Consider the following 20,660-nt stretch of genomic DNA (forward strand, 5'->3'; position numbering starts at 1 on the left):
AAATTTCTGTTGTGTATTTTGCGACGTATAAATTATATTACAAAGCTTATAAAATTGATATCCATAATTTTATTATTTTTCTTACATATACTTTTTACATATAAATTATTAATTTAGGTAATGCTTGTAATGCCGTCAGAAAGTCTACAGTATTTGAGTGATCTACAATTACAATATATCGGACCGAAACCAATGAATATATTGCGTCGAAAATTAAAAGCTTACCAGGATCGACTTCAGTTAAACAAAGCTGGATTGTCGAATATATTGGATATTTTCAAATGTATGACATTAATTATTATTGTAACGATTAAATAGGTATATTATAACTATCGTTTTTTTTTATTAAATTCTCTCTGTCGATATCTCTAAAATTAACAGATATTTTGTACTGGCACTTAATAAACATTAAACATATTTATAAAGAAAACTCTGATTATGGTGTGTCTACACTATATTTTTTTAATAAATCCAAAGGTGGCAGGCAAAATGTATAGTGACCATCCCTTTCACAAACGACCTGCAGCTGAAAAACATAATATATATAAAAAACATCATAGCAAATTTTTTGTACTCAAGATTTTTTTTTTATTTATTGGTAGGAATTATCATCGAAATTACTTTTTTAAATACTTACCAACATATTAGACATGTCGGTCTGGGTAAATTCATCGCTTTTCTGCTTAGGTTCTGTTTTCTGAGCTTCGGAAGTGTTTGTCTCTACTATGTTTTCCTTGTTAAAGTTTTCTCCAACTTTTTTTTGCAAACTTCTTCTTCTTGTGTCATCTTGTAGTTTATCTATTTGGTCATAGCTAATTTTATTGGTACTACTAGGACTAGATGCCTGATTCGCTTCATCAATCATTTGCGCTTTAATTTCGCGTTGACTATAAACATATAAATAATGGTCAACTAAAATTAGTAATAAATCAAAAATATTATTATAACAATGTTATTATTTTTTTAAATAATTATTTTTTTACCAGCATACACCTTGTTCCGGTACGGGCAATAAAAATGCTAAATTTGTATTTTCATTGAGGCAATTTTCACTTTGTGTATTAATTTTACTATTACATTTACAATAAACAACTATAAATTTATGATTATTAAGGCTTGTATCTTTATTTTCCGTAGTATTATCTTCAGTATCAGGAGAATTTTCGATTTTTGGCTCATTTTTGATTAAGCTAATATTTTCTTTATTTAAAATAACGTCTATATTAACTTGAGATTCCTTGTGTGATAACAGGGTAATATTCGATTCACATCTTTTAAGGACATCAGTGCCTTCGGGCTTGCTACTTATACAACCATTTAATTTTATATCTAAATATATATTAATATTCTTATCTTTATTTACGAAATCTGTGTTACCTTCTTGGGACTTTTTATTGTTCGGGCTGTTCATATTACTATCGTTAGCGTTTGCTTTTATTCTGCTGAGATTTTTCTTATCAATTTTCTTATTTTCACCATTTTCATTTACATTATTGGATAGATTTTGTACATTGTTTTCTTTAACATTATCTGCTTGGTTCATAGTATTTCCGGGTATATTACTCTTCTCGCCCTTTGCTACGTTTTTTATATTTATATTCTCCTTTATTTTTTGTTTAATTTTGTCTTTAGGTTTAATTTTACTTACTTGAGCATTTAAGCTGTTTTGAGAAATAAATTGTTTAATTTGACTATTATCATTAGATTTACGTATTAAAGCTGAATTCTTTCTTTTAACAAGTAACTGGTCTTTCTTATTAGGTTTCAAGTTTTGACTTTTCCTCAGCATGTCAATTTTTGAAATTTCTTTGCCATGCCGTTTCTGATGATCATCCTCTATATTATTTTTCTTTAAAACTTTTGGCATTCCTGAATATACTAACTCTGTACCCATGTTATCTTTGAGTTGATCTTTATTAGGAATTTGATTTACCTAAGAAAAATTATGAAATTAAAATAAGCAAAGAAATTAAGGAAATTCATAGTTACTTTAATTAAATTAGCCCATAAGTACCATATTTAAAGTAGTAACATCTCCTTTTGTTTTTTCTGTAGCAATGATGTCTGGATGCATTAAAGAGTTTATGAAATTATTAGAGTTCTTGTCACCTGAAATGTAAAACTCCTTATAATATCGTAAAACAACAAGATTTTTTTGCGAAAAAATAACAATGCAAATAATACGTAACCTAATTTTATTTGAGTGTTGCTATTCGGTAATTTCTCTTGGCGTTTTTCGCGGGACCTAGAAACAAGCATGATTAAACCATTATCTAAGTAATACCTAATATATGATATATAAATAGATAGATAAAAATCTTTAAAAAGACAATAAATAAATTAAGATTCATTGAAAATTATTTTCTTTATTATTTTATTACAACCTCAACTTTTACTACATATAAAATGAAATAAAATAAATTGCAAAATTTTAACAAGGATTAAAATATTCACACAATTGCCACATAAATATAACTTCATGTATATATATTTTATAATTTACTGTATTACCTAGAAGCTTTTATTATGTATTCTTCGTAACCTGCCCAAATGAAAGGTTCAGGTGATCTAACTGCGACATACGCGTTATCATTCCTCAGCTCTAGAGGGCTGTGGATCTGTTTGCCGTCCAACGTGTATAGTTGTATGCTAGAATACCTAGAGAAAATATTTATTTAAAGTTATAGTTCGATATTCGTATATACCTACCTTTAGGGGCTCGTGGCACAGTGGCACAAGGGTGTGACTGTAACGAGACGGTTGTGGATTCGATTATCACTCAAGGAAGTGAAATATTTATTTACGTTTATGTTACCATTGCTTCGCTCTGGTGATGAGGCAAAGCGCGGCGTTGAGTTCTGCCACTCACCACGCAATGCCTCCAGAATTAGGCAGGAAGGTAGGAAGTGGGGAACGGAATATCTTAACACTAGGTTCCCTCTGCCTACCCTGCAGTGTGCGGGATACAGCGTGAAGCTGATTTTTCCTACCTTAGAATAACGTTTCATTTATCTTTAGTTGATAATTTAATAATTTATTTTCCTTCTAAATAATATGAATAAATAAATGAATAGATCTTTTACTAAATTCTGTATAAATTATACACTTATTATTTATTTATTTTAAATATTTAATATTTCTAAATGGAATAAATAAAACATTTGTATAATGCAAAATGCTTTAACAATGTTAATAAAGTATAGATGCTAAGCTAACGTAATCTTACGTGGAACCATATTGAGTCTGTGCTAAAAATCGAATAGTAGCGTCCCACCACCTCAGTTCATCACAGCTCAGATGATATTTCCTCGGAGGAGAGAACTGTTCTCCATTAGAAAACAAAAATATATTAATTGACTCCCAACTCCTAGTATCATCTGGAACTTTTGGGCTGTCCATTAAATTTGTAAATATTAATAAATGAAAAGATGTACTATAACATGAATAAAAAATTAAATTTCTCTTCGGGAATTTCATTAAATAATGTGTTTTATAATAAACGAAAAGTAACTTGAAATTTTTAGAGCTCAATTACATGAATGATGCTGTCACCTGAAATTGTAATAAATATAATGACGTAGATTTTTTTAAAAAACCTAAATAGGCATAGAATAAACGTATTTCGTTTATTGTAAATTCTAAAGTTTAATAATACATGCACAAAAAAAATAGATTATTATAATTATTTTATGTTGAAAAATAAAATTATAATTACAAAGTGTTTCAAATTAATTTCCTTCATGAATTCACTCGTGCTGTATTGACTTGTTTTGAGGTGAATGTTCGCCGCACCCTTAGGGTGGCAACACTGACATTAAAATGTATTGCATAACCCTTGAAAGGTTTTGGGAAAAGTGGACTCGATACGTGGCTTAATGGCCAATTAGTGAAGTCAAATAAGTAAAAATCACCTCTATGTGTCCTTTTATATTTATATTGTTATTTCTTAGTTTTATTTTTTCGGCTTTCTTTAAGCAGAATTAAAAAATCGTATAGTAAATAATAGACTATTTATATTGCTTGCAGATTATCTTATAATATATTCAAGATAATTATTATAAGAAATTCAGTGTGTACTTATTTTATTAAAAAAGTAAGTAAGTCTGTCTATATAAGAAAAAAAGAGGCCGCGATTTCTCCACATAAGCATAGGGAAGGACGGCTTAACCCAAAATATCTGACGAGGCAATCTCTCCAATCTGGCGCTTGTGGCAATACTTGGACCTCATTTCTAAGCTCTTTTGGTTATGATAGCTTATACTATAATCCCTATCGATTTATACTTAAATCTTTATAAATATTGAAATTCTTTTCTCAAATAATTAGCAGCCATCGATATGCACCGTAACTGTAAAACGCGATGATGTGTGATGATGATCATACTTGAAGGAATGATTTTTTAAATTTTCCCGCTCTAATAAGTGTGGCATAGAGTTCTACAACGACGGAGTGTCTTAACACTAAGTTATTACCTTTATTTTTTTTCCCAGCATAGCATATGAACTTAGCGGAAAAGAACTTGAAGCCATAGTACAATTATGCAGTTATGCAGTTGGTATATTTAAAATATTAAAATTACTGAACCTAATATAATATCCTGCTATGTCTTACTGATAGAATATAGAGAACTAACTATAATTTCAAACTAAAACACTCCTAGATCTTTTTAATGGTTAAGTAAAACTATTTTATGACGAAAATATTCTCGTTCGTCTTGCTCCAAAGAAAATAGGATTTTATATGATGTCATAAAAATATTATTCATTTGATAGCTTTTCAACATTTTGCACTTAAATTTACTTTACAACGCGTGCCGAAACCCATTTTTTTCTTAAATATTAAAAACATTTAAGATATTGACCAATGCACTTTTTTTGTAATCAAAGAGAAGGAACTACACACAGTACAGACTTTTTCGGCGCATTGTCTCTGGATCTCAGCGCCGGGCTTTTGCCTTGTTACCAGAGCGAAGAAATGAAAATAATAATTCATTCCCTCGAGTAGGCTCGAACCCTCACAAGTCGTTAGTAGTCATTAAAAGAAAATAAAGTAAAAAATGTTATACTAAAAACTGAAAAAATATATTCTTCAAATAAATTCTGCTGTTGAACCATAAAAAGTATTAAATCGATTTTAATCGTGAAAGCTATATCGATGTGCGCCGGTTCTAGGGAACGTGATGTTTGAGTAAACTTTCGAGACAAACAAGCCGCAGTATTTAAGTTGGGACGCTTAGTACTTTAATAACATACATACATACATATATATAGCATATATAAAGACAAACATTTTTCATTTATTGTTAGTAAATATAACCAATAAATACGCTTTTAAGCCTTTTTAGTTATTTTTTAAAGTTACAAGTAGGTATATGTAATACTGGTTGAATAAATTCCAGACTGAAAATATAACTAACATAAATAAACAATTTACATACATACTTGAGTGGAAATCGAATCTGCGACCTCCACCCAGCTTTGCTTTTGCTCTATGTATTAGCTTTGTAATTCTAAAACGTATTTAAATAATAAACCTTCACAAAGCGCCACAACAAAACAATAAAGTGGAACATTCCTCAGCAGATATAAATAAACTGTACGATTGTTCATCACTTTAACGCATTAAGGAATGATACAAGATATTGCAAAGGTTTCATTTAATTGTATAAGAGTTATAATTGAGTTAGTCGTAGCAGGCAGTCTCTATGGTTTTAGATTAGATGATCTTTTTATTATTACTAATATTTTATTAATAAAACATTTAAATATAGCAAATAAAAAAATATATACTGACTGACTGTATATACGACAGGTTCTCCGCTTTGGTGTTGATTCCCGTCACTCAACACGCAATGCCTACAGTATTCGGTGAGAGATGCGAACACTAGGTTTCCTCTGCCTACACTGCTATGTGCGAGATACACCGTGAAGCTAAAAAAATAAGTCGTTTGTACATTACAAAAATATTAGTAAATTTTTATAGAACATTTTATAACCTATAATTGTTAATGAAACTTGGGTTATAGGTTTGATTTGTTAGGTCTGTGATTGTATGATGTCTTTAGTGCTTCTTTTAAATAAATCTATAATTTATTTATATGTACAAGTAAATATTATATTTATATGCTTTCAAGTTTATTGGTCAGAAAGCAGGCACTGCAAATTAGCCCAATTTGGGATCGGATCAGTGTGAGAGTTCTCCAAAAAAATATTTATTTATACTGTCGTCTCAGAATGGTGGCGAGAATGTCGGCTGCGTTCCCCTATTGAATTGCTATTTTTGGGTACAAAAACGAATAAATGAAATTTCTTGTCACCATTGGAGGTTAAATGTACTACAGATTGTTTTAGTATGTAAAATTACAAAATTTGGTTTCCTTTATAATTTAGATACATACAATATTCGTATAAACTATATAAAATTGTATTATTATATTATATATTCAATAATTATGTAAAAATGTATTTATATATTTTTTAATTTAGGTTTTCTTATACGTTTATACTGTATAACTATACAGTGTGTATATTTGTATTAATCATCAATACGTGTCACTGTTTCATTACACTATTCTACGCAACACATTTCATCTGTACAGTCATCGATAAATGTGGTCTAGATGGTCTCGCATTCATTGCATTGCCATTATAACCGAAACCGATATTAAATGTGAAGTAATATCTATAAATAAAGAGAATTATGCCAATTTTAAGGATGAAGTTGTTTTCATTTGTTATTTATTCTGCCTTTTCTGAAAGAACAAGATTTTATTTGTGAGAGAACGTAGAGAACCGTATATAAATAATAATTACAATTTAGAAAAAAAAAATAACAATATATACATAAAAGAACCACATGTTACCTGGATGTTACCTGTATTGAAAAACTGTGGTAGTAAAATGTGTTATAATGTGTGTATATTACGTATATTGAGGATCAGAGAATAAAGATGACGCGTTAAATCGCTGAACAGAAATTTAATAGAAGTGATATATTAAACAAATTATAAGAATGATGATTATGATGATGATGAAAAGAAATTGTAAAATATTTTTTTCTGTAATAAGAATGTGTAATTGTAATAAAAATTAGCTCGAGGGCCCCCTGAATGGCATATAATATGATGAGGTTGAAGACAGTGTACGAAGCGAATAGGTATGTAAAGACTGTAGAGTTTGCACACTCCGCTCTCTCTGTTTACCCCGCTAGAGATACATCGTAAAGCGACGTAAATATGAATAATATATTACACAAAATTCTTAATTAAAGAAATATTTAGCGGTTGGTGAAAACTGAGAATATAGTTTAAGTTTTTGACTAAAACAACAAAAAACTGTACACACTAAAGTTCCTTTCCACATTTGTTAATATACGTAAAATTTCAGTTTTGCAAAGAAAATTACAGCTATAACCTTTTTATTACACTATTTCTTCTGTGCACACAATGTATCACAGTGAAATGAGTAAAAATCTAGGGGAGCGTAAATAAATAGGCGCGTGCTATTCGTGGCGGTGCCGGTGCTGCGCGCGTGCGCACTGCGGCGTAGAGATCTGTGGAACAGATGCGATACGTTCTGTTGTACTAACGAAAACTCATTGATAGGGTTATTATTATTGTTTTAAATGTTTATAACATTCTGCTCATTAGTCATTTTTTTTAATATTTTATCTTGTATACAGGAAGAGTATCCTTGAAAATATACCTAAGATTAGGTGTGGCATTGTTTTATTATTTTGTTAAATACAACAACAAATCATGGAATAAAAAGGTTTAGAAATATACTTATTGATAAGAAAACGCTATCGGAAGTTTACAGCTCAGCGTGGGAACCGGCGATCGATTGATATTAAAAATATCGATACGTCTAGACCGAGAGTAGTAGTATAGTTGTAATTTTATCAGGTGCTAACCGAGTGAGCAAGGAGGACATGTGCCGCCTGCGGGAGCGGGAGGGAGCGGGAGGGAGCGCGGGGCACGTCCTCCGTCCTCCCGGCGGCCGCCTGCCCGTGCCCCGTGCCCCGAGCCCGCCTCGCGCCGCAGTGTACGCGAGGTGCCGCCGCCGGCTTTACGTCTGTCGCTAGTGCCTCTCTACGTACGCCCGCGCCGCTCGGAACACCGACCGCCTTTGTTTACTCCCCACGCGCTGCCGCCAACAGCTGTTCTCGGTGTTATATAGTGACCGCTTTAGTGCAATCATTTTCAAAGTGTCAAATAATTACGGAATTAGTGTGCCAGGTCCTGTGTTTGTGTGTATAGTGTGTTCATGGGGTGTATAGCGCGGCCCTGAAGTGCAGTAGAGCTGAGCTCCCTAGGCGACGTGAGTGGCCTGGCCATGGCGGCCACTGCCCGCCGGGAGATCGACACCGGAGAAGAGGATATCGCTGCTATTGCCAAACAAATATCAGATCATGCGGAAGCGATATATCAGACTTGGAAAGCACGCGGCCTTGCGCCCACGGAGATTCTGTCATGCAGGCCTACGCCCGGGCTAAAGTTGGCCGAGAGTCTACGGACTAAACCTAAGCCGGAACCCAAACCTGAAATAAAACAACGGCCAGAGTTTCGCAGAGATCGTCCAGAGCTGCGAGAGCGACCAGAATTACGGGGCGAGCAAAGGCCAGATCAAAGGCGAGACCTTCATACAAATCAGGAAAGTGAAACTATTGAAGTAACCTTACCCCCGGATTTAGTACCAGAGCGTAACGGAACAGGTTCGGGAGCGAACGCCAGACGGGTTGATTCTGCTGCAATGCGGTTGGAAGTTGCTCGAGAGGAAGAGAGACTTCTTCGAGCTTTACGCACTGGTGGGATTGTGGCTGAGCGTCCAGCAGAAAGACCAGATGTTGTTCCACCCATATCTTTAGTAGACTATGCAAAAAGTCGATATCAGGACAGATTAGATACAGGGGCAAGAAAGCCAGCGGCAGGGGCTAGTGGGGAGAGAAGAGCATCGTTTGGCTCTCATGTAACAGAAGCTAGATCCAAGTTTGAGGCGCGTGCTCGTCGCGCGTCGAGTGCAGGTGCCGGTGAGTCCGCATCATCGATGGCTGCTGCACCTGTACGACCCTTCCTGACGCGTGGCTCTGTTGCCGAACGCGTACTCATGTTTGAAAGGTGTCCCAGTGAGGCGACACTGGAATTGGCCAAAAGGAAGTCTCCAGCAGCCACCACGTGGCGAGGACCTCACGACGTGATAATAAGAGCACAGGTAATTATTAAATTAATTAAATAAATCTCTTAATGCTAAATTCTAGATGAACGCCATGCGCGTATGTCTCACTATAAATATTTATACATAGCTGTTTGTTATGCCGTCATACTGTCGGACACGGTGGAAAATTAAAATAGTTACATGAGTACTGAGTTATAAACGTACATTAACACGACAAAGTCTGTCAAAAGTGAATATATCTTCGTTATGATCTTAAAGATGGATTATATTGGATAATTATTTTTTTTTAAATATAAATATATTGGAATATAATATATGGGTTTGATTCCCACTCGGGGAACTGTATTATTATTTAGTATTACTTTATTTTTTTCGCTCTGGCAACACTATAAAGTGAGGCGTTGATTTCACAATTCAATACGCATTGCCTCGAAAATTCGGCGGAAAGTTGGAAGCGGAGAACACTAGGTTTCATCTGCCTATCTTTCTGTTTGCGGGATACGGCTTGAATATAATTTTTCAACATATTAATTGGGATAAATACTGAATAATATACAATTAAAATTATTTTTAATGAGTGTATATATTATATGTGAGAAAAGATTTTAAAATTTACAAAATTTACAAGATTGCGTCTTTTCGTTAATGAGGTCATCAGGATTAGAGGTCATCCACTCAACTAGCGTTCTTGTGCAAATAATTACATATACGAGTAGACTTTATTACGCTTTGTATCATTATACGAGTCATCTTTATTGTTAACAAATATAAAAAAATATTTAATAATAAATATGTCAAATAATAATAATCATATTCACGCTGAATCCCGCACACAGTACAGTAGGCAGCGGAAGGAACCTCGAGTTAAGACACTCCGTTCCCCATTATGTATGTGTATAATATATTAAATCTAATAGTTTTAACATATTTTTTTATATAATATTGTTTTATTGCATATTTGTCAAACTGCCAATATATTGTACGATGAACCCCACGATATTGACAAACGTAACTTCTATTAGCTGTTTAATATTTCTTTCTATATTTCAATAGAAACCTCTTATTTTGTAGAAAGAGAGCTAAGTGACAATTATTTACTCTATTTAATCTTTAATCTCTACTAATTATAATGTACATTATGTTTTATATGTTATTATTTTTTAATCGTGATAAAATTGTACTTGAGGCAGAGGTAGGTAATCTATATTAACGAAATCTTGACTTCTTCATACGTAATACTTTTGAACCTCTTAAGAGATTTCAGTAACAAAATAAGAAAACTTGTAACAAAATTTTTGCGAAGTAATGATCAAAGTTGGAAAATTAAGCTTAAAAACTTTAAATTACCCCAGTCTTTATATATTGTATATGTAAGTATAATTGAAGCTTAAAAAGAGAAAACACCTTTTTCATAGATATATGTAAAAAACATTTTAATTTTAACTAGTGACTCCAACGCGGCTTCACTCGCTTTCATTTATTGTTATATTATAGCCTCATATATTTTTTTACACGAATTGTCGCCTATGCTTTAAAGTAAAGTTGCATCTAAATCCGTTTAGCAATTTTTGCGTGGAAGTATAACAAACATCCATCCTCACATCCTTTTAGTAGGATATTTTTGTGAAAGCTACGATTTCGAAAATATGACTATTCAAACTATTTCTCCTATAATACCCATAAAGCCTACATACTGAATTCGTTGCATTTAAACTTAATGATTGTTTCAATTTCCTTGTCGCTTTCCGTGTTTCTTAAGACATCAACTGTATACGCTGCTATGCTGGTGATAGCATGTGGAGCAAATTACTTAACACTTTTATGTAAGAATTGACACAAACGCAAACGATAATCTCCAAAGTCTAATTGGAACAATTCTGGTGCCAACTGACATGTAACGGCGGCGGAACAATTAAAATTTTTACATAACTACGAAATTCATGTCAATATTTTATATTAGTATTTTTATTTTATAGTTATATTCTTTGTTTACTTTGTCTTCAACATTTTTGAAATACGAATTAATTTAAGTTATGCATATGAGCTAATTTTAATTATAATATAATTAAATGTAATTATTATTCATCATCACCTTCTATTTGTTTCATATAAATCCCATCTATCGCAAGGAAATTTTCAAATGATTTATATTACGACTCGAAAAACATTTTTTTTTAGCTTCATTCTTTATCCCGCATATAGCAGGGTAGGCGGAGAGAACCTTGTGTTAAGATTCCGTTCCCATAAAGACACTTCACTGTCGTCAATAAACCATAAGTCCTACAAATTATGATAATCTGCAAACCGCGTCAACGTCTATGCAACGATGCGTCAACAGTCAACACCATGAACGAATAGGACCTTCCATAAAAACATCTCAATTAAATAAGGTCAACAATTATTCACATTACTATTCTACGAAATCCTTAAGCGTGCCACAAATAGCGCACTGTATCATTACAGTTCGCGAAAATTTAATTCAATTCAATTATAGAGGCCAGTCGTGGCGTAGGGACACAAGCTTATGACTGTAAACGTGACAGGTTGTAGGTTCGATTTCCACTCGAGGAAAAGAAATATTTAATACAGTCATTTCTTTGTTCTGTTGTCGAGGCAAAGCGTGGCGTTGAGTTCCTCTAATCAACATGAAATGCTTCTTGATTTTAGAATTTTGTGGAAAGTGGGGAATGAGGGGATATCTCGATACCAGGCTTTCTCTCCTTACCCTGTTACATGCAGGATAGAGCGTGAAGCTGAAAAAAAGTTATGAATTGTTTTTCTGCAGCATGTAAGAAAGATTTAAGGTAACATATTCGAATAAAAGCATATTTGTTATTTCAATCATCGACAGGAACCTTTTATTTGCCATGTACTTCCATGTAGGGGCCATTGACACACATTTTCGTGTATAACAGTATGTTAACGTGTTTAGAATTACAAGAGGCACGAGCAGGATGCGATTTGGAGTATTCACGTCACGAATTGAATCGCATTGTAATTTTACATATATTATACTTTCTAAGTATTAAAAATCATGTTTAACCCTATATTTTAGCTTTTAAATAAACCTTATTTATGTCTCCATTATTTTGCTCTGGTGATTGGTTGATTCCCGCCACTAAACACGCAATGCCTCCAGAATTCAGTGGAAAGTGGGAAACGAAGTCTTTTAACGCTAGGTTCCCCCTACCTATCCTGTTGTGGGCGGGATACAGCGTGAAACTGATTTAATTTCAGTTTAGATTTTTGGTAAAGATAAAAAAGAGATTATTCACCTCAGCGGACATGTCTTTTACTACTGTACAGAAAAAAAAATAGTATTCCAAAATTAAACTTGAAACGACGGGAATGACTTGGCTGACGCCCAGCGGCGCCGATTAGATGCGAGTGACAAGCCACTGTATACGAAATCTCTCGCTTTTAGTATTATTATATACGTTGTTTTCTTTATTTATCTATCTTTATTTAACATGGAAGTTTTTATTTCTTGTATAGAATAAGGTATAATTGTTTTATTTGTATAGTTTTAGAACCGACATTTTAACTAGCAGGTACTGTAGGTAGAATGTAAAATATGGCTCAATCCGCTGCTGCAATGCGGCTCGAAACGTAAATACGAAGTTTCATCTCGAAATTTCATTTTGCTTTATTCTATATTGACTCCATTTAAAAAGTTATTTAATAATCCATTTTACTTCATGAAGATTTTATTCGTAAATATTTGAATTATTCATTTGTATTGCAAAGATGAGACGATGAGAGGATACGCCAGACGTGGCGCAGGGGTGAAAAATGTGATTGTAAACGCGACAGGTTGTGGGTTCAATTCCCACTCGGTGATATGAAATATTTAATAATTTCATTTATTCGTTCACTTAACACGCAAAACCTTCAGAGTTTGAAACGTATTGTCTTAACACTAAGTTCCCTGCCTGCCTTATAGTAAGAGACTATCGAAAAATCGCCAAAATGGGCAATAAGGTGTATATTACATTACGTATAAGAGTAGACAGAGAGAGAGAGAGGAGAGAGAGATTAAAGCCTAAGTGTTACGTGAGCATTTATCACGATACATACTCGTATACATACATCGGCCTACTGAACAAAGGAAGCTAACGCGGTCACTAGGAAACGTTCGCAAATCGGGCGGAAGCGACGAACAATGACGCGAACGAAAGCAGCGCTTCATGCAACAGTAATCGTAATCTTGGCACACGCGAGACGTAATTGGAACATAACCATTTAGTATTGTAAATTCGATTATATATATTTCTCTCTGTTTCTTTATATTGTTAATGTGAGATTTTTTATTTAATTACATAAATAATTAATTTTCTTATAAATAATATTCAGTCAATGAAAATGATTTTGAATATACACATACAGTTCCACCACTCAGTAACTCGACACCACGTCTTGTTTCGACACCAGAGTGAAGGAATGAAAATATTAAAAATTTCATTTCGTCGAGTGGGAATCGAACCTACGACCTGTCGCTTTCATAGTAACATGCCTCTTGCCCCACGATTGGGGTTTATTCTAAACCTTCTTAGATTATTTAAGAAAGAAAAGTTTTCTAAGATTGCGCTATTTTATCTCATTCACCAAATTTAAGTGGGACGCGCGGATAAAGAGGTCGAGAATTCGTTAGGCGGAATGAGCATAGCGAGTGCAGCTAATATATTAAACATCTCGTTATTATTTCAATGAAGTGCATACATTTCTTAAAAGCACTTTAATTTCTTAAGGGAAAACTGAAAATGAAACATTTATATTTTAAAGTTCTTAAGAATCTGAATAAATTACAATTAATGAAAAGTAAGATGTAATAATTATATTTGTAGGTTGCTCTTCTGAGTTTTATAATAATATCTTTGATGTTCGGGATTATTAATTAATTTAAGTAAATGAAATTGTTTAGTAATATATATTTTCGTAACTCCAAAGTTTCGAACACTTAGCAGTTGTTCGTAGTCACGAGTCTACCGGCATTAAAGAGTTTCATTTAAATTAGATTTTATATGTTAGGACAAAAAAAAAGATAATCATTAATAATAACAAGAAGATAATCGAAAAATTACAATAATATAAGAAACTTATTTTTATTTTTAGAAGTCAACGATAAAGACAATATTGTCTCTTAGGCGCTTGCAAAAGGCAGACCTCAATTTCTCATAATGTATTCTCATTGATGTCATGCAAATTCGAAACTGAACCCAACGCCAAATAAGTGATGTAGAGTCAAACGAATCATTAGGTGTCCTCGAGATTACAGTCAGACGCTATAATGGTTACCTTATATGTATGTTAATACTTAATTGATATACATATGGTAGAATCTTAGCTTAGCATCTCAAGCGCCATTTTGTATTTGTTTACATTGTATTTATATTTTAATAGAGCTACAATGAAAGATAAGTATAAGAATTGGTTATTGTTTTTGCCGAGAAGAAAACGAAGAAACAAAAGTAAGAAATTAAAGTGGAAATAAAAGAAAATATAAAGGAAAAGTGAAAATTTATAAGTATTTCTTGAAAAAAATATATATTACAAACTTATATTTGTAGTTACGTTTCGTTCAAAATGAGTGCCGCGTTGCCGCAAACCTAAATTTTCCAACTTTTATAACTTATACTTCCTGTTGACCTACTATCCCTAAATTGGGAACCTTGGGGATCTTCGGTGGGCGTGTCCGAATTGCACTTTACCGGTTTTTTTGTCTACGTCTAGCAGCCTCCAAGTTCGCTCTATTTCGAATAGAACATATTTTAACAATGAAACTTCAATAGTTTAAGAACTAAAGTTAATTTTCTATTTAGTTTGTTTTCTAAGACTCAAGGTCAATGTGTAGATGGCATGTTCCACGCGATACTAACAGAAGGCTTTACTGATGCGATAAGAATATCCTTATATTATGACGTAATTTACTATTTATTTGTAAATAGGCGTTTTTTGTAGTAATGAGTGTTCTAGCAACTATAAAGTGTAAAAGGTAATTTAGGAAAATATATAAGATATTATAATAATGTACATATAAGTATATATATTTTTATATAAGACTACCGACCCCCTTTGCTTTTCACGGGTAATATATATGAAGCTAATGTAAATATAAATGTAATAAAAGCGTAAAATAAGCTTTTTCTTTTAATGTCTTATACATTAGGTGATAATATGGTATATATATCGTATGGTATGGTCTGATGACGAAGACCGAAGGTGGGAGACGTAGCTCTGGGATGCCTAGTACTTAAACAGTATCGGCGAAGCATGGCTTATTAGATTAAAAAATCAATTTTTATTTTCAATCCTATCTAAATTATATTTTAAAGAAAGCGTGATTTTTAATGTTTGTAATTAATAATAATAATTTTGAAATTGAATATTTATTCTTCATCTATAACAATTGAAAAAATGTAAATAACGTATTAGAATTAACTGGAGAAAAATTGAGTGAGTAATATGAGTGAGCTCAACAGAGTGACATAGTTAATTATTTAATAAAAGTTGCGTCATATTTATTAGCAAAGTTCGCGAAACATTCGTTATAACTTAATGTATAAAGTTTCTTATTCTATTTACTTTTTCCCAGATACACATCTAAGCAGTAAGCACAGATGATATCTAAATTGTCACACGTATAAAATGAGGGCAAGGACAAAATGACAGATAATATATATATTTTTGATAATCTTTTTTCTTATGTTTACAAGATACGTATAGCAATTTTATATATTTCATCCATAATGGTGTAGTAAGAACGCATCCGCCCGTAAATTTAGATTTGTGGTTGTGGGTTCGATTCTATTACACCGCCATAGAAAACATAGTACGGAGAACAGAGTTTTGTGACACTAGGTTCTGATTCTCAGCGATATACGGATATTTTTCATAGATTAAAAGTAATCATTCCTAAAAGCAAATATAAATTTATCTACCAATTAATTTTACAAATATGTTTATACATGTTTTACTCAAGAATTTTAGTCCAATTAAAATAATTACATTCATAATTTTTTATCTGTATTTTTAAATTACAAAATGACATTTTAAGTTCGATACGTTCATAAGATCTCTTAGTATATTCTAAAAGAAAATGGCCCGGAGCTTACTCGAAAGTACTTTCACTTTCTCACAGATAAGCATGTTGTAACTCAATTTGTGCCGTGTCACGCTCTGACGTGAGATTTTTACACACTTCAAGGTAATTAGTGTTTTAACACTCTCTGTCTTTTCAAATGTAGCTTTTCTAACTTCATGGTATATAATATTGTGTTTATTTACGTGAAATTTTGGTGCTTTTCTAATTTTAAGACGGAATAAATATGTATTTTTTATATACATATGTATTATGTAATTATAAAGTTATATAGATATTTCTTTTTTTATTAAATTTATCAGGATTTATTAAATTTCACATACACTTTCGTTTATTTATGTAAAAAATATATTACAATAAATATCCTTATATAATAAGAAACATATTATCAACAAAATTATTGTAACTTTAATAAATTCATTCACTATGGCGTTAAATAACAAATCTTGTATTAGCATTTAGCTAGAAAATCCTTAGAAGCTCCGCTTAGTGATAGCCAGGCAATCTGTGAATATTTAATTAATCTATAGGATTAAAATTTACAACGTAAGCGAAAAGTTGTTTATAAATTGGATTTTAAATAAAAATTAACTTAAATTTTCACGCAAGTAATATTATAATTTTTCACTTATATATGAATAAAAAAATAATTATATTTAATTTTCACCAAAAAATTAAAGTGAAAATTGAAATAAAATCTAGTATTCCTTTAAAATAAATATGCCTTTGCTACGTCCCTAGAAAATTGTTTAATTATAATGATTACGATTTTCACAGAACCTAACCGTCCATTTTGTATTTTACAAGTGCTATCAGATACTTTACCTATCAATTATTTCTACGTAAATTTACATAACGTTGTTATTGAAATTATATTTTATATATTTCAATATAAAGAAAGGAAAATAAGGAAAGAATTTTATTATAGTTTTGCCAAATATTCTTATTAAATTTGAAGTATTCCTTTTTACGACCATATATTATTATCAGATATAGAAAAATGAGTGACATTTTTGTCTAATATAATAATGTGCGAAATGGAAAACCGTTTGTCTATAAACGCGATAGATTTGGATATCTATTCAGAATAATAATTATTTTAAGCTATTTAATTTATCACCGTTAAGTTAAACTTCCATGCGTTAAAACGCGGCGTTGGGTTCCGCCGGTCAATGTTTTGAAATCGGGAAGAACTAGGCGGTCTTGATGCTTGCTTATATTGCTATTTGCGATAAGCGCTGGAGTTGAATATCGATTATGTTATCTGAATAGTCCATATTCAAAAGTGGGTGTGTTGTACAAATATTTACTTCCAACTTAGATATTTTTATTGTTTTTGGTTTATTATTTTATAATGACAAACTATATATAATAGTATTAGGAACAAAAGTATATATATTAGTTATATATAGTTTATTCTTTTATAAATTGTAATAATTTCACCTGACCAAACAACCTGACCCGCGTTCCGAGAACATTTATCATTGAGCCGTGCGTCATATTCTTATCAATATCGGTTTAGTCCTTCACACTCAATGAGAAATACGAGTATAATGAACAGCTTGTCATATCTCTAAAAGATATTAAATGTAAATTGTTAACTTTGTTTATATTTAGATTTTTGTCGTTTTCTTATCGTATTTCTTAAGATTGTTTAATATTCATTTGTATTTTGATCGTATAAAAACCGTATCTATGACAAATTAAAAAATTACAACTGACATATAATAAAATTGCTGTAACAAGTCTTAGGTAACAATGAGAAGACAGAATTAATGTTTCAAATATTTTTTTCTATTAGTAGAATTTCAGATTTTAATACTACTAGTATTTTCCAACGAACTTTCACAATTCTTCATCAATTACAGAGATATTTCTAGGAGGCGTGAAACTGACGCAACTATTACAAGTAAGCAATATAAGCATTCATTATCATAAATTCTTAGTAGGTACAATTGTAACATTTACGCAAAAGTTTTATTTTTATTTATACTTTATATTTAAAAAAAAGGCCGTCGTGATGCAAGGGCACGAGAGTTTTACTGTAACGCGACGGTTGTGGGCTCGATTCTCACGCGGAGAAATGGACGGAATGACGGAATGTCTTAACACTAGGTTCCCTCTGTATACCCTAGTAAGTGCAGGTGAAGCTGATCAATTATAAATCTTAATATTAAGAAAAGAACTGTATTATATTTCAATTACCATGCATCTTAGGTTACCTATAGGTAAAATTGAGCAAAAAAGAAACTCGACATCATTTTTCCCACCATTTCCTCTGTACCACCTGTAAGTAAACGAGATACAAACGATAATCTAATTCTTACAAAAAACTTGTGTCACACGCAATTTGTGCATATCTCACGCGATCTACATTTACAGAACAATGTGCACTTAGGTGAGACAAAGAACAATAAAACCTTAGACACCTATTATACAGCTACACCTGTACCAGCACCTCCAGATTCGTTCCTCGTTCGTACGTTCATTCACTCGTCTCAAACACTTTCCTTAAGTGTGTGAGCGTGCGATCTCGGTCATTTACCAAAACAATGGAATGGTCGAATTTTACAGAGTTCAAAGTTCTGTCTGCATAATGCTCTTTCTGCATGTAAAATATTTACTTATATAAAATTTAAGTAAAAAATCTTATTTCTTGTTATGTAGGTATTTGATTTCTTATATAAATACAACTAATAAGTACTGAAAATAATTGATTGAAAAAAAAGTCTTAAAAATGGATGGTAAATTATTTGATATTCAAAGAATGAAGCTTGTAGCTTGTACTTTAATGAATGAAATTATTTGCCTTTATATGTACCTATCCGATACCTATAAATTTGTATGGCGGAAACAAAAGGACCCAATTGTAACTTTTGACAATACCTCGTACTTAATCGGTTACCATATTTAAGCCTCTCAAGTCGCTGACCGTAATCCACATTACACGAACGAGGTCTTTAATGTAAGTCCCATGGCTAAACTTCACTGATGTCGTTTTATAGCATTGTTTTTACGATTTCGTGACACAGTGGCGACTTTTGTAATTGTAAATTGTACGTCATTTTGATTGATTTATTAATAGCTAAATTATTTAATTTGTAGAATTTTAATATTAAAGTATTTTAATTGTATAATTACGAATGGGATTTAATTTTTAGATATTTTTTGTGCCATATTGGTCATAATACAAAATAATTAATTTTTAACAATTTTATTAAATTAATAAAAATGTTAATTTATTAATTACTAGCGATCCTCTCGCAACTTTGCACAATACGTCTCCCCTCCTTTTAATAGACAAAGGTTAAGATTTTTTAAATAAAACACCTATGTCTTTTCTAACACCTCTAAGATCTGCACCAAATTACATGATAATCGGTTAAGTACTTTTGTTAGTAAATCGTAACAAACAAACTTCCATTTATAATATTAGTATGATTATAAAAAAAAACATATTTGTTCATTTTAGTTTTGCTGTCACAGAAATGCATCTTTCACGAATGATACTTCAGCGTCCAAGAGATCGTTAACGACCGTGAAGCAATTTATTTACGTTTAACTTACATATGTTGCATATGTTATATGTTACTTTCATATAAAGTGGAGGCCACTCATGGCGCAGTGGCAAAAGTGTGACAGTAAGCGCGATTGGCTTTGGTTTCGATTTCCACTCGAAGAAATGAAATATTTATTTAAATTTATATTTTTTATTTCTTCGTTCTGGTATCAAGGAGAAGCGTTCAGTTCTGCCATTTAACATGTAATGCCGCCAGGATTCGGTGGCAAGTAGAATAAAAGTGAAACTTTTATACCTACATGTATAATTAAGGCTCCTTTTGCGAATTAATTAAATATTAACGTCAAGTATTATAATATTAACTTCAATTGAATTAAGAATACACGCTTTGAGGCGTTCAAAGTTCAAATAAAGGTTACCATTACGTAATTCACCTCTGAAACTTTGGTAAAAGTAATAAATGAAAAGCGTTTATTTTTTTAGCTTCTAGCTGTATCCTGCCCATATCAGAATAGACAGTGGGAACCTGGGAACCTAGTGTTAATACTCGGTTTCCTATGAACACTGTCCCCATTTTTCGTCGAATTCTGGACGCATTGTGTCTTGAGTGGCGGTACTCAACTTTGCCTTGATACGAAAGCAAAAAAAACGTAATTATTAACTTTTCAACGACTGGGCATCGAACCCCCAACCGTCGATCTCACTAACGAAACGAATTATTAACGAAATCTACGTATAAAAACGCAGGAAAACGTACAACGCATGAATGAGCGTGCGCTCGCGCCGGCGTGGGCTTTATGGATAATTGACCGACCATCTGATACTCTACCGTTGCCGTATCGGAATATATATTCATTTTGAGAACAGT

General features: G+C 32.1%; 2 protein-coding genes across 2 annotated transcripts in view; one reads left to right on the top strand and one right to left on the bottom strand.

Annotated features, from left to right (window-relative positions):
- Positions 1-436: 436 nt before the first annotated feature.
- Positions 437-2,658, bottom strand: LOC146534403 (uncharacterized). The gene is made up of 5 exons (XM_085192982.1): positions 2,512-2,658; positions 2,015-2,245; positions 984-1,933; positions 638-887; positions 437-526 (listed from the first exon to the last, which is right to left on the bottom strand). The coding sequence occupies exons 2-5, from the start codon at positions 2,072-2,074 to the stop codon at positions 437-439; spliced, it is 1,350 nt and encodes a 449-aa protein (XP_085049108.1). The 5' UTR covers positions 2,075-2,245; positions 2,512-2,658.
- A 5,355-nt stretch (positions 2,659-8,013) lies between these two features.
- LOC146534404 (serine/threonine-protein phosphatase 2A regulatory subunit B'' subunit delta-like) overlaps positions 8,014-20,660 on the top strand; it is a 91,939-nt gene continuing 79,292 nt past the window's right edge. Inside the window, exon 1 of the mRNA XM_085193331.1 lies at positions 8,014-9,209. Coding sequence (XP_085049457.1) covers positions 8,334-9,209 — 876 coding nt within the window. The 5' untranslated portion in view covers positions 8,014-8,333. The remainder of the gene's footprint in view (positions 9,210-20,660) is intronic.

The sequence above is a fragment of the Heliconius melpomene genome, chromosome 11, assembly GCF_056956725.1.
Source record: "Heliconius melpomene rosina isolate 202511_hmr_F chromosome 11, ASM5695672v1, whole genome shotgun sequence".
NCBI lineage: Eukaryota > Metazoa > Arthropoda > Insecta > Lepidoptera > Nymphalidae > Heliconius > Heliconius melpomene.